This window comes from Bactrocera oleae, chromosome 6 (assembly GCF_042242935.1).
Source record: "Bactrocera oleae isolate idBacOlea1 chromosome 6, idBacOlea1, whole genome shotgun sequence".
NCBI lineage: Eukaryota > Metazoa > Arthropoda > Insecta > Diptera > Tephritidae > Bactrocera > Bactrocera oleae.
The window spans coordinates 71,651,769-71,667,896 of record NC_091540.1 but is presented as its reverse complement, the minus strand read 5'-3'; the positions used below and the strand labels follow the sequence as shown (position 1 = coordinate 71,667,896).

The following is a 16,128-nucleotide window of genomic DNA, read 5'->3' as shown; positions in this document are numbered from 1 at the left end:
TAGCATATTTGCATATTTCCAATCAAAATTTCCATATCCGCACACTCACACACATTTGTACGCATATGCAGTGCACTCATGCGAGGAGCTCTGCAGCGCCCTGCTTTCACGTGCCACGTGCCACATGCAGCACTGCAAGCATACGCAAACAGTTTTTACATTTTGGCCTTCCGGAAGGTGCGAAACTGCAAAGGAGGAACAAGTCAACAGCAAAAAACTACGTGGAAGCGGAATTGGCTCATACATATCAATGAAATTCACAATTTTGAAGCGAAATATGAGCACAGCAAGTATGTATGTGTGTGTATAAAAACATAGGCACACACAAACGCGTTTATCTTTGCACACACATGGTTTACACCATACAAGTATAGGAGGAGAAGAATGTGCAGAATGAAAGCAAAAAATCTGAGCGCCACAAAAATGGCAATATCAAAGTCTTAGCAAAGAAATATGAAAATATACGGGCAATAATAAGTTGCACGCAGCATGTATGTATGGATGTGTGTGCATGCACAGGAGCAGAGTGTCTAGTATGACAAGAGGTAATACGCGGATCTGCTCTAGAGCTCGTCTGCTTTGGTTCTTATGTGGGATTCGCTTTGAGCTACCAAATCAGTCCTAGGATTTGACTTCTGTGTTTGTGCTCGCACGAAATTTATGCACAAATACAAATACACTGTGCAATCGCTCCTTAAAGCAAACAAAAAGCTCGGATATCTTTTCGAATGTGTTAAAGCTTTGTGAGTGGTTTCCTCTTTTTGTGTGTATATTGAAAATCGAAAGGGAAACAGATGCCGGTTGTGCAAATAAATATTTTCTAGACTGCTTTAACATACCTACATATATACATATATAGACATAGCACTGCACTTCGCTTGGCGTGACATCGAGGAGCTCATATTCGCACCGACTTTTGCTTATTTTCTTGGCATTTTTCTGGGTTCACCGCAGGAATTCCTCTGAGTAGCTATCGTCAAACAGATTGTGGAGGAAATTTAAAAGGCATTTCAAATTGAAATATTTACAGACACACATATATATGTACGTATATGACTTATTGAATAAGTGAAACGGCGCTGGTTGGAAAACAATTGGAAGAAGGTAGAAATATAGCTGCAAGCTGCGTAGCATACTGTTGACTTACCACGGAAAAATAATAACTGTAAGATATTTTAGGTGTGATTGCATGATTTTAGTGGAGTTTAAAAGAATGCTGGTTAGATCTCTAAACCATTTAATCATTCATAGTTCATTTCATCAATTTAATAAAATATAATTAATCAGTAACGGTTAATTTACAGCTCAATAAAACCCGAAATCATTCAAAATCTGCAGACGTCAATACCTCAAGGCCTTATCCATCATTGATCTCAGTATCCTTAAGTCGCCAGGGATATTATTTACTTACACACACATCATTTGTATGTATATATATTTAATGATGCCTTCTATACATCTGAATGCACAAGTAAGGTTGCCTGCGGCGAGTCAAGTCTTGTATCCATCAAATCTGACGGAATCATTATATACACACACACACATACACACATGCACTCACACATATATCTTTACTTGATTATATTTGTTTATCTCGTAGGAGTTTGCGCTATATTCCTATTAGTTCGGAATTGTATTTACACAAATATTCATATAAGATGCATGTATGTGGGTATGCATGTGTAAATATTTATGTTTGTTCAGTGAAATATAGACAGATTCCAATTTCAATTTAGTCAACAGTTCTTCGGGAATATTGCCGATGTTCCAGCTCCTAAGAAAGGAATTGTGTTATTTAGTAGCATTGTTGTTGTAATGCCGGGCAATATACAATGGTGTTGCGACAATTCATTTGATTTGGCTGGAATCATATATGTTAGATATGTTTGAGTACAAATAGATATTCGTTAGAGAGAGGGAAGTATATCGTACTAGACTGGAATTATAGTGAGATAAGTGAAATAATTAATGTTAAAGAATATTCTCAGTGCGATAATTGTAGTCTAATTGTAAAGCTTTTGGTTTAGTGGGAATTTCGGAATTAGTAAGTATTGATATATAAACAGGAAACTGATGGTGTTGACTTGGACTGTGAATTAGTCACGTCATTGGTCATCAGCCATCACACGTTCAGCGATTCCTTCTTGATACTAATAAATCATGTAAAATCGACCACACTTTAAAAGCACTTTTTGCTACCTTCAAAGCAAAATGAAAACACCAACGATATGCCTTTAACTCATGCTATCCTCCCTCTACCCACACTCACCTAGCATACGCCGCATGCCAAGCACCTTGCCACCGGGCAGCGGCTTCAGTCCAGACGGTTTCACTGCAGATGCACCACCTGCTGCGCCCAGCTTGGCTTGGCTGGCTTGGTTGGCTGTTGATGCTGTCTTTAGGGTTAGTTTTGCACCTACTGCTGGGCATGTGACCGCCTTGTTACTGGTTCCGGCGCATGAACGCTTGTAGCCGGCCGACAGAAATGCCGGTGGCGGCGTTATAGGCGGCGCCGGCAACGCAATGTCCTCGATGGGAGAAGTGGCCGTCGAGGTGGTGGCCGAAGAGCATACCGAGGCGGGCATGCTGATGGAGGCGCCATGCGTAAGCCCCGGAGTGGATGAGGTGGCTGTAGCAGCGGCCGCTGCCGACGCAGCCAGCTCGAGGTGATGCTTGTCGCAGCGGCGACGTCGTCGTATATTCGGTGCAATCGTCTTCATTTTAGTTGTTGCTGCATTTGTGGCGCCGATGCCATTGCAACTCGACGCGCCAGCGCTGGTGGAGAGATTGGTGAGGCTACTGCTTTTACTGAGACCGCCGCAGCCGTCTTTGGAGTTGATGCGTAGATAGTGTACGCGAAATATGCGCACGGGCTTCTTCTGTTGCTGATGCTGCTGCTGTTCCGGTTGTTGTGCCTGCGGCTGCTGTTGTAGCAACAGCGCCGTGTCGTCCGGTTGCAGGTGCCGTGATCGCTGCTGTTGAAAACGTTTACGTTGCTGTGTCGCCAATAGTTGAGGGTATTGTTCGCCGATGTTGTAGTGCAACATTTAACTGTCTGTGCGGGGGGACAATGTTGCACGGTTGCAAGATGACTGTTTAAAAATATTCTAGTTTCGCAATGGTTTGCACACAAATTACTTTTTCAAATATTTTTTTTCCTTTTGTGTATTTTAGTGTCTGCTTTTTGAAAAAAAAACTTCAATTACTTTGTAAAACGTTGCCGTTTGCAGCTCTCAGCGTTCTCCGGGGAGAATAAAATTCACAAAAATATCTGCTTGCTAGTTGTTGTTGCCTTTCTTAAATTGTGTCCTTACGTCGTAAGTTGCTTAAAATGCTGTGTGTTGAAAAATAGTAACTTTGCCTACTTGTTTAAGAGATATTTGATCTGGAAGCGTTGCGTTTGTTGCTCTGTTGCACGTCGATACCTGCTTAATGGTTGCCTTTTTGGTTTTCCTCTTTGGGTTTTGATTACTTGTGACTTTATTTAATATATGTATATATATTTTATATCTAACAGCTTTAACAAGATTTATTTGTATATATGTATATATATTTATTTAATTAACAACACTTATACAGTTAACGGAAAACTTTAACATTTGGATTTGTGGGATTTTACATTTATTTTTGTTTTTATTTTTTATTCTTTTGCCTCGCGGTGCGCTCTACTACGCCAGCGTGTAGAGTTGAGCATTAGCGAGTGTGAGCGTTTTCGAAGCCGCTAAAATGGCCTATGCTGCTAACCTTCTGGGCGCCCACAAAATTTGCACTTTTAATATATTTTATTAATTTTCTAAAAGTACCACAATTGCTTGTTATTACACTTAAGTTCATACAGTTGTTTTTTTTTTTTTTATAACGTAGTTACTACAGTTCAAGCTGGGAAATAAACCAAAATATTTATTTAATTTTAAAAATATGTAAAGCTCGGCAAGAACATTTTATATTAACCTCGAGTTGCACATATTTCTAATTATTAATTCCGTCACACCTGATTACTTGCACTTTGCTTAGGCCTGAAAAAAATAGAGAAGGAAGACCACTCATGCTGCATCTGTTGCCAGATTTTAACAAACTTTTCTTGTCCTTATTCACTATGGGCTCCCCCTTAGAGGGTTTAGTGAGTGTAGTAAAAGATGTAAAGAACACTAGGCTGCAGAAGAGGCTCATGAGACTTACTCAGTCCACTTATGAACACAGAATTTGCAACTCAAAACAATTTTTTACAAACTCGGCGTAATATTTTATTTTGTTATTCATCCAGATTTCAGCAGAAAATTTTGAAATTAAATTCCAAGTTAAGCAAACTATGACATCACTTGAGCTTAAACTTGATTTTTGACGATATCGTAAGTCAAATAATATATAACTGTACTAAAACCGGAAGAATACGACATTCAAACATTCCTTAAACTCGCTGAGAAATTTTTGGATTAACTTGAAATGATTTGCAAGTTTCAGCAAATTATAAGGAATGAAATATTTATTACTCATAAACAGAATAAAATTGGAGGCTTAGGTGGCTGACCACGTTTAATGTGGTTTTATAACAGTCTAATGTACAGCAGTGGAGAGCAAAGAAGTACGAAAGAGTGCCGACCACAAGTCAACACCCAACCAAATTTCAACTACATTTCAAGCAACTTCTATTTTATGGCCGCATTTCTTGCAATTGGTATTCATACCCCAACCCACGGCGCTCTATAAAAATAAAAAACTTAGAGAATTTTATGCAACGTCTAAGTGTGAGAATAACCACTTCCATAACATTACCGCCAAGTGGCAGTAAGTGCTCTACTCGGGGAAGAAATTAACTCAACATATTTAAAATGGGACCAGTGTGGCCGAACCGGGGGAGGGGCGGTCAAGCAGAGCGGCGGAAGCAAGCTAAAAAGCGGAAATCATCAAATATCCGGCTAAGCTTTCAATGCTGTCAGCACTAAAGTGGCACAAATTTTTACTGCAGCCACAGCCATTTCGCTCAAGAAATGTTAGTAATACCAAAAACAAAAACAACAATTTTTATAAGCAACTTAAGCGAACGAAATTTGGGAAAATCTAAATGAGTTCTGCTAACCGATGGAGTGGAATGAGCTGGCATGTTGCCTTCTCAACATCTAAGCTGAATAAAGTTAGGTTAATAAGGTAGCAGATGCAAATGCGAATACATATACGTTGTATGTATGTACGAATATGTGGAGATATACATTTTAATAAAGAATATTAACTCAAAAACAAAGTTCCACCTCGTAAGCATTGCTATAGAGATAGAGAGATAGCTTAAGGCTAAAGGTTTTCTTCGTTCATATAACGGCAAATGCATTGTTTTCCCAGTCATGCATTGAACTGCCATTTTCAAGTTCGACAACCACCCGCCGCCCTGGCCAACGCCGGAAAGCCACTCAAATTAGTTGAAAGTCGTAGGTGAACAAAAGTTGAAATATACGAAGGTCAAATAACGACGCGGATGTAGCGCCTTGCGCCCAACTTCCACGAACGCATATATTCGAGTTGATCTGCTCGTGGGAGCTGATGGATAGACATGGATTATACGTGACGCGCGTACTTGACGAAATGGGCGAGCGTGGCAGCATAACAAGCAATTCGATGTACGTGGTGGTTGCGAGATATATGTAAGTGGCAAGCCAGGAAAAATGAGTGCCTAATGAGAAGAGAACGGTAATGAAAGGAAGTTGGTGTGAATTGAAATTATAAGAAAGATGATGAGCTGCATACAAATGAAGCCTAGGACGATGTTCTGCTTGGAGAAATATTTGCAAGCCTAATGTTGCACATTATGCAATCGGAATTAGATTATATGGCATAAGGTCTATGTTTGTTGTAGAACCCACAACCCAAATTGAAGCTTGTTGGCTGGCTTAAGCCCGCGAGCTTTTAAGAGTTCCTATAATGTTGATACGAAAAGGCTTCTAAGGCTTTTCATAAGAAGCAAGCAGGTTTTCGACCAACTTGGATCCCTACAATTGTCGAACTGCACATCGTCTAGACAAATACCAAAACTATTTACATGTTTCGTACACAGGACGCAATAACCCAAGCTAGCATTTTGATAGAAAATTATGATACTAATTTGTTTTTATGGATTTTGTTATTTCGCACCCAAATTAGTGTAGAAATTTTCCCACATTTCAGTGTGTAGAACATCAATATTAATAAACTGAGTTGCGACGTTGTCCAATTACAGCTGTCAGCGAACAGATGTACCTACAACTGACAGCCACAATCATCGCCTGCAATCGGGCGTGAAATAGACAACGACAACAAGAACAGACACAGACATCCGAAGCAACAGCAATAAGATCGATGACAAGAGTTGCAGCGCCTCTGATGCTGCCACTACCCTTGCCGCTGATCCTGCCTCTCTTGTAACAACGTACATGAATATTTCAGTGCACATTTTGACTGATGATTGGCGGGAGGCGAGCTATGTTCATAAAAAAAACCAGAATATTGAACAGCAACACAGAAATGTAAAAAAACAAATACAATGGAACAAGAAATAGCACAGCGTAGCAGCCATTTTCAGTTGTGTGTACTTAAAAAGAATGCAAAGGAATGAAATCGATTTTGTTGAGCACCTGCTCGTTACATAACAATCCGCAGCAGTCTACACGTAGTGAAAATATTTTTACAACAATATCTGCACTTATGGCTTGTAGCCGGAAATGTTGCCAACACTTCCGTTGCTGCTCACATGTAGTTAAGGGTCAAGCGTAAGTACATACACACGAGTACATATTAATGTTGCCAAAAATCGCCGCAACCAGTAAAATATTTACGGTCAATGTTTTCATGTTCACTCATCAATTATCAAAGAAACAGGCAGCCATTGAAAAATTGATGCTTCTCTTTAAAAAATGAATTACAAGCCATAAAAAGGTGCTAGCTGAAACGAATTTTCTATAAGAATATTTTCCTGTGTGTTTAGTGGGTTTGCGACTTAGGTAAATTTGCCCATATGTAGGCAAGATTTTTAAGCTATTATGCGTTTTATAGCTAGTATTAACAAAAAATTATTTAAAGCATATTAATAGAATATGACATAATACTTGTACATTGATATTATCTCATATTACCACTTTGTTTACTTTATCATTTTACAATAAGCTGCCAATTGTGAGCTAATTAGGCAAACCAAGTGACGGCATCTACAAGGTCGACAATGTAAGCTTATATGAGTCCTACGTTTTTATGTTTACTCAAGCCAATCAAGAATTTCCATTAAAATTTTCTTTACGTCATATTATTTCATGGCACTTCGTTACGTATTTTGTGCATTAAATATTCAATGCGTACCCACGAAGTGCGTGGCGGTGAAAAAATGCGAACGCCCAAAACCGTGCTACGGTTTACTGTCAAACGTGTCTGGCTCGAGGAGCGAAATTAAGGGCAAAAAAAAACCAGCAGACATAAGAGGGTCTAAGTTTTCAAAGAATAAAAAAAGAAGAAAATTAAAAATCGATGTTAAAAACACTCCAACTTTATAGCTCTTCTGCTTTTCTTTTTGCTATAAAATGCAGGAAAGCATTTCAGCACAAAATATTTTCTGCTCAACTTTGAAGACATTCACCATTCTTCGCAAACTCCACAACGCAAGAAAATTGTATAGATTCTCAGTAAGAAATTAATTAACAAAAATCGAGTCTAATGAAGCAAAATATGCTCTTCATGCGCTGTCATAAATAATTTTCGCAACAAAGTTAAACAAGTAGATTTACCTTCGTTAACCGCGAAGAGAAAAACCTTTTTCCAATATACTTGAAACGCACCAATCAATCCTCATTGTGAAGGCCTCACTGCAATATCAATAGGCGGCGAGTTTTTCTAGTGGTCGCATACAACACGCGCTGACATTCACCATAGCCGATCAAGCGTAAAAGCCAGTCAACCTGTCATAATCGAAACGAGGGAGCCGGTAAAATGTGAAAAGAACCAAAACTGGCAGAAAAACGTTGTTAATGAGCAGCAGAAGCAGTGGCAGTGGCAGCGCAGCAAAGTAGAAAGTTATGCAGGAGAAGAGTGTGAATGCTTCGCCACGATGTCACCGAAACATCAAGGACAAAAAGAAACATTTTCGTGGCTTTCAACATAAACATCGTAAGTCTTGTGAAAGGCGAGGAATTCAGCGCTGTGAGTGCCTAGTGGGAAAAGCGCTCAAAAAGAGAAGACGCTGCACAGTAAGTGGAACCTGCTCCCTAATGGCATAAAGGCATTTTACAAACGATGCTGTGAAGGATGATGTGTATGGGAACTTTACACCAAATTTGAGGACACAGATGTGTATTATATAACAACGTGCAGAGGCAATAGAGGTTAAGGTAATATTTTGTGCCAAATATTCCTTACAGTTGTGCAAAATTTTAACTGTAAAGTATTTGCGTCCCGCGCTCTTAACTTAACTTTCTTGCGTTCAGTCTACACTGAACATACCCACTTGCTGATTGCTTTGTATTTATTGTGTTTAGTTATTTCTTCTCTCTTCTCCCTTCTTTAAAATGTTTACCCACACACTCATAGATAAGCGCACTTTGAATTTAAGGCATGTAATGTTTGTGTGTAAAGTAAACAAAGGCTAACAAGCCAACACAACTTAGTTCGCTAAACTCACTTCCTCGAGTATGCCAAAGTCTAATTGCTTATTAAAATGATATTTCAGCTGAACAAAATCACTCATTAAACTTAATGTGCTGCAAGGGAGGGGAGAATTACAAGCATTTGTTGGATTTTATTATTTTTCTTTTGAGAAGTTGTGGAAATTTCAACAAACTCGTGCCAAAGTGTGTTTGAAATCAATAATGTAGTAAGAACCACACAAACGCTAGCCTGAAACCGTTTGCCTTGAGCATGCAAATTTTGAAAAGGGAACTAAAATTTGTTAAAATAATTATTGATAAGTCGATGCGGTGGTGGTAGAAGCACTTTATTTAAGAACCAAATAGCAGCTCAAGACAAACACTTAAGAATTCTGCAAATATTCCAAAGCTTCTAGCTAAAGGAAAACCCATAGTATTTCATTAAAATATATAAAAAAAGTGGACCTAAAGTTACAAATTCGAGCGCGGATCGAAATCGTGGTAAGCGTCGTTTAAAGAAAATCAAATCCCATATGTGTGTTATTAAAACACAACTATCAAACATAGGCGTCGAAAAGACAGTGCAGATAGCACAATTGTTGACCATGGCGTATGAGCGACATTTACATTTAAGCAAAGGAAGGAATTACTTAAGTTATCAAGTGGTTAGTCAAAAGTTTAAAAGAAACCACGTTTTAAGATTTATAAATATAATTAAAAAACAAAACAACAAAGTAAAATTAAATTTAATCAGGAAAGACTAAAATGCCTTCAAAACAAATTAATTTTTTGCCTTACATTATAGTCATATTTGTATGTCTGCGACGTATGTGTTTCAAGCCAATCAGACAAAATTAATAATTTGTAGACGCTTACGTTTCTGTAGCTTCCGAATGAACTTGCACTAAAAACTAAATAGGGATATGTCACACCAACATAATAAATAAAAGTCAATGGCACACTTTGCCTACTGAGAACCGGAATGCCACAAATTAAGCGCCTCAGCAACTTAATATATATATGTGGCCTTTAAGCACTTCATAAATTCCAGCTGACAGCTAAACTGTAAAATTAAATAAGATATTTATGTATATATAGAAACTATAATTGGTAACTACCCTTCTACCAGTTTAGAAGAGCTACAGTGAAAATATAAAAAAGAAACTGGGAATCCCTAGCGACACACATTCCATGCATAATTTTTCGACTAAATTTTCTCTCCTTACAATTGATTATTTCACGTTCAATTTATTTTATTTTGTTGACTGTGAATTCTCTGAATGAAAATGGCGTATGACTAGGCAGGCAAATATTTGCCAAATTATTGTCAAGTGGTTGTTGTGTGCGAGCACTCAGGAGTGACGGAAAATTGCCAAATTTTATTTTTGTAGAATAGTATATATACACACACACAAATATATGCAAATACATAAATGAAAATAAAATTTTGTTTTTTAAAAATTATCAAATTCGAGATATTTGCTCAAGTCATAGTTGTATATATATACCATATATATTTGCATATTTACATATGTACATATGTGACAAGCCCGTAAACACTTACAATATATATATATATATTTTTTTTATTTTCAACTACTATTTATTTTCTTGTTTTCGCGGTGCCTTCATTGTTTATAAGCATATATCTAACATTATTTGTATTTTTGGCTTTATATAATTATGTTTAATATATATGAACAATAGGAAAATAGATTAGCGCTTTTCACAATACAACAAGCACAATGCATTAGTTATGCGTTATTAAATATATATATGTCTGTATGTATATATCAGTATTTATTTTTGAAGGTAGAGTGTTTTTCTTATTGTTGAGTTTTTTGCTTTTGAATACGTAAACTTTCTTGATATATATGTTTTAGTAAATATATATATTCTTAATTTATTTCTTCAACATTAGCTTTGCTTTTGGTTTAAAATATGCCGTTTAAAATATCTTGAAATTGTATATGCAAATATTGTATGCGGAAGAATATATTTAGAAACTTCATTTGTTGTTAGTGCGCGAAAAATGCGCGCTGATGTGTAAATTCGATTGTTTTTTTTTTGTTTTTGATTTTTAATTTTTTTCTTTTAATTTTTTTTTATGTTTTACTTTAGAATTGCAATATTTTTAACTTGATTTATGGTTTGTGTGTTTTTTATTTAAAATTACAGCTATTTTTATGTTTTCGTGTCTTTATTGGTCTGCTTCTTCATTTATTTCACTTTTTTTTTTTTTTTTTTGTGGACTCGACAGCGCGCAAAATATGTCAACGCACTCAAGCGAATTTTTTCGTTTACTTTGCAGTTTACCCGCTCGTTTTGTTGTTGTTGATTGAATTTGATTTATCTCTGCTTTTACGCACGGTCGTGAAAATAACTGTGCTATGTTTTCAATATAAATGTTATCTTGTTATTTTTAGCGGTCACTAAACAGTTTATACCTCATTCACTTAAGAGTCAATCTGAGGCAAGCTGACGATAATCTGCACTGGTCTTTTTATAGTTTGCGGTGCTTTTCGTGATGTGTTAATAGCACTTCACTTTACATACGCATAACAATCGGGGAAAAAAAACGGGAAAATGTGCTCTCTTAATGTTAGACTTCTTATGTCTGCGATAACCGTTAGTTAGCGGTGGTCAAGTCTTATCAGTTCGCCGCCAATTTATTCACACACACATACACACTGACTGGCCATGCAAGGCCTCTAAGCTCTTCACTCACTCGAGTGGTTGTATAAAATTTTTCGAACGAAGAGAAAAACGACAACCAAATCGAAAAATAAAAGAAAAGAAGATTGGCAAAATAAAAACGAATTCTTTGCTCCGCCGCTTGGACTTTCTTGATGTGACGCGCGTTTTTCACAACTATTTTTCTAAAGACGAATATTTTTCTTTATCTTTCATTGGACTTGGGGTCAGTCTCGCCTGAGTATTGCCAGCAAACTGATTTGCGAAAATGATTTTGTGAAGATGTTTAGCCTCAGCAGCATTTTCGTAACAGCCGCCGCGCAATGCTGGGCGGCGTTAGCGACAGCAGCGCCGGCAGTTACTGCAATTTTTCTTTCGCTTCTGCGCCAGCTTCCGATAAAAACAATTGCGTGCGCCTGTATGGGTGTCATTGTTTTCGTTGCGTTGAGCAGCGGCTAGTGTTGTTGTTGCTGTGTCATTTTCCGACTAGCACCAACACCAGCTGGATGCCAATGCCAATGCCGAATTTTGGCACAATTTTCTCAGCGACAGCGACCGCGCGCTGCCACACCGAGTCGATATACCATATGTATGTGTGTGCCGGCGTTCTAATGTCGGAAACGAAAGTGTGTAAGTGAGTGGGAGAGGAAGGCTGACGATGGTATGTGTACAGTGCCAACTTTGTCAACAGAGAGCCATCATCGAAGACAGTTTTTCTTGATAGCTACAATACTAAAGGCTTATTCAAATATAAATAATAATAATAAAACAAAATTTATGACAAAATATATTATAAACACAAAATTATCTAAATAAAAAATAAAATAACAACACAAAAATTAAAATTCGTGTATTTAATAAGATACAAAATAAGAAATTATAATAAGAAAAAATTCAAATAAAACAAAAAGCAAAATGAACTTATTTTACAAAAAATCATCAAAAACTCACAAATTTTCAGAATAGGAAAGAAAATAGAAGAACTTAAGAAATAATTTAACAAATAAGCTAAACTAAAAATTAGTATAATATAACATACAAATTTATAAAAAAAAAAAAAAATATTTAAAAATAGTCAAAATATAATAAAAAAAAATTGGATAGTTAAAATAATATAAAAACACAACAAATAATGATAAAAATAATAATGTATAATGTAATAAAATTAAATTTAAATTGTAAAAATACATATATTAATATATAAGTAAATACAAAAAAATTGCCTTTTTGTATTTTTACTAATGGTTAGTGTTAAACAATCTTTTTTATGTTTCCTTTGTAATTTTTAATTCAATACATGTAATAAGTCGGAGAAAAAAAAATAACTGTGTACAAATATAAAGATTAAGTACGTAACAAATAGGTCGAAGTGAAATAAATAATGTTAAAGCTAGCTTGTTTGCGATATCAGATATTCGATAGATTTACGACAGAGCAGACCTAATATTAAAATCAACGAACTTCGCCCCACTTCCGACTGGGTAGCACAGAAGCGTACATATACAAATATTTATCTTTATACTATGTACATATATGCTGCTGCAGTGAGCATGCGCATGTTTTTGTAAACCCATTACAAGGGCATTTTAGCGGCTAACACGCGTACACGGACGGATGTAAACAAATGCAAGTACACTTCGAAGGGGAAATGCGCCCGACAGAGCTTTCGACAAAAGCTCGGGACCAGAACGCATACACATTTGCGATTTGATAGCTGTGTGCTTGTAAATAATTGCCGCTACTCACGGCTAACGGCGGCTGCGCTGCCACCGCTGTGCACGACTGCCGAACGCAACTCGTTAGACTGGCACGTGACCAGCCACTGCAAGCATATGCGAGCACGTACTTATATAAGGCCACTCGTGTTGCAGGCCAGCGAAAGCCTCGTCAACTCGCCGGTAGGCGGCGACCTCCCACACATTGCATTCGCCGAGCTCAGCAATACACAGACGGCCCAGGTGCGGATGGTCCGCCCGCCTGCATTGGTAGTCACCCACCAGTGAACGGCGATGAGACATCAGTGCAATGTGCACTTGCTGTGATTGTGCGGTGCATTTGTGTGTGCGTACATACGTAAATAAATTACTTTTCTTTGTCCACGAAGGTGGCACAACGGCATTGACTGACTGCCTGTTGCATATGACAATTTTAGAGGTTGTTGTATCGAAAACAAAAATATAAAAAAACGTCAACAAAACGGAGAAGGAAGGCATCGAGCTTAAATTGAGCTGATGCATGTTATTCAAGATTATTGCATATTTATAGGCGCACCGACACACAGCCAATGACTTGTACTGAATGGAACTGTGGTTGAACTTTAGAAAATCGGTAGGATTTCTGCTTTTGTTGGGGTTATTGAGAATTTTAATTATAACTGTAGTGCTGCAGCCAGCGCCAACAGAAGATGTAGGCGTACTAATTTGCTTATTGCAAAGTTTAGCATTCACACAAACTCTAATGCTTCTAGTGGCTCCTCTGTACTTTCCAATCACTTTAGACAGAATATCGGTTAAGAAGCAGTTTGGTAGACATAGCTTAGGATACATAGTAGTTATTAGAGACCTAAGGACATGTTTAAAGAGTGCATTAAAGAAATTTACTGACTACGCCATTAGTTATGACCAAATATCCTATATTAGCACTAATAACATAAATGCGCACTTATAATAAAAGTGTTTTGTAGAAGGCTTCTTTGAAGATGGTGCCCTTTCAAGTTCATAAATCGTTGCGAATTTAGATTAATTTATGTTTACTTGTGGAGTTGGAATACAGTGAGGAAATGCAATGGTGGCATGCCATTATTATGACACGCCCTCAACTCTTAGCGAAGAATCTTTAGAACTCCAGTCAAGCCTTAACCGACTTAAAAAGTTCTACTTAACATACAATCTCAAAACTATGAAACGATTAAATCCTAAATAACACCCGTAGGAGCCTTCTTAGAGGCTCCAAAAGTCATCGCCGTGTCGTTTTGTGGGAATAAAAAAAAAAAATAACGGAATATATTTGAATGTTGTTAAAGCATTGGATTGACCAACCAAATAGTTCATGTTCCCATTTTTCGTGGAATTGTCCCGCAAACTTTCTGCAATTAATTTTTAAATGATTTTATCAAACATTTTTGGAGAACGCATTTTCTCGCAGAGTATTTTTAACTAATTTCCTTTTTGAGCAGCTAACGGAATTTCTCATAGATTATTCTCAACATCTCGTAAGTAGTTTTGTTTCATATGGCAGCTTGATTAATTATCCTAATTATAGTATTACAAAGGAGAACAGCAGCAAAAACAAAAAGCACTAAAAACATAAATTAATAAGAAAAAACTTTTCTCATTTGCTTGTTGGGCGCGTGGCTGGCGAGCTGGCGTGCTCAGTGCAAAAAATTCACGCTCAGCGCCGCCAACACACGGTGGGAGACCGTTTCATCACTCTGATTGCACATCAGCCCTAAATAATCAAGTACTTTTCGCAGGTTTTGTAGATAAGCACAGAGCTGACAGGCAAGGACAAGCGTCCCCAAGCGCCAGGCGCTATAGATAACACATTTTTGCGCATAATAACCGTTATAATTAAGGATTCAGCATGGAAATATTCGTAAAACTACACAAAAACATACACACAGGCAAACAGCAATTAGTTGAGACAACAAAACAAATCGCGTGACCAAATAGTGGAAATGAAATATCATCCAACAAAGCCAACAAAAGACCAAAGAAACAAGGCGAAGAAAGAAAATAATAAGGACAACGCGAATCTACACGAGAAATCACAAAGCAAGAGCAAAGCGAAATTGTTATGCGCCAACCGCACACCCCGCAACTGCAGTCAGTCAGGCTCGCATTAAGCGGCGGTGGTCGAGGAATGAAGACCCCATCGATGGCCACAAATGGCGTCATAACTTCTCTTCTGTTTCGGTGCTTTATTGCTGCTAATTGGCCTTGAGTACAACTGCTCCCCTTGCCTGCCATCATTTGTAACTGAAATCTCGCGTCCTTCGACTTCTGCGTCGCCTCAAGTTCATGACAAAGACGTACATAGCAGGTGCAAAGACACTTCCCTATGTACGTATATGTGTGTGTATGTGCGATCGTTGCTTTCTTACACAAAGCACAACGCTGGCATCGGTTATGAGCATAGTTGGTGGATTTAAAATTCTACCCTTGAACGTCCTACTCATATCCTGTCAATATCTCGCTGTGTCTCATATTCCTCACTTGAAACTTTTCTAAATCATCTTTCACAGGTGCACACTTTATGCAAATGCTACTCTCCTTCTTCTGCCCGGTATCCTTTAATTTGTTTTTGCTTAAGGTCTCTCTACCTTTCTTGCCTCGTCCTGGATGAGGTTATTAATTTCATATTTTTATTATATTGTGTACTCTTGTTTCGCCTTTGATTGTGGGCTTTCGATTCACAGCACGAAGACAACAGGTTTCCGATTGAGTTACCTGTCAGGACCATAGTTGGTAGTAATTTTATGTGTGAAAAGGATATGCCGTTGTCAATCCGAAATGAGTGATTGAAGAAGGTCTTTTGACTGTACAGTGTTTGCGCATAATTGATTGCTGACTGCCTTATCCAGTGAGGTTATTAATAAGCTTATACAAACGTGTATGCTTCCTCAAATAATAAAACATAATATAAACGGATTTCTCTGAATTGCGTACGAAAATAGAACATATTAATATCAATTCATTCCGAAATATGTGACACACAGTTTTTGTGGAAAAATCCTGTAAATAGTTGTTTGCTGGTCTCTGAGAGAAACTAAAGCTCTTTATTTAAGCTTCCGCTAGATAATCAAAATGGAGTCAAAACCATAGTAAAATCGCAGAAACTT

At 37.5% G+C, this 16,128-nt stretch overlaps 2 protein-coding genes across 19 annotated transcripts in view; both read right to left on the bottom strand.

Annotated features, from left to right (window-relative positions):
• The window catches only part of LOC138857742 (uncharacterized), a 37,096-nt gene extending 25,131 nt beyond the window's left edge, over window positions 1-11,965 (bottom strand). The window contains exons 1-2 of the mRNA XM_070111439.1: window positions 10,159-11,965; window positions 2,270-3,879 (exon numbers count right to left, since the gene is read on the bottom strand). Coding sequence (XP_069967540.1) covers window positions 2,270-3,047 — 778 coding nt within the window. The 5' untranslated portion in view covers window positions 3,048-3,879; window positions 10,159-11,965. The remainder of the gene's footprint in view (window positions 1-2,269; window positions 3,880-10,158) is intronic.
• LOC106624555 (phosphatase and actin regulator 2) overlaps window positions 1-16,128 on the bottom strand; it is a 211,283-nt gene that overhangs the window by 58,768 nt on the left and 136,387 nt on the right. The gene's annotated exons all lie outside the window — the stretch shown is intronic.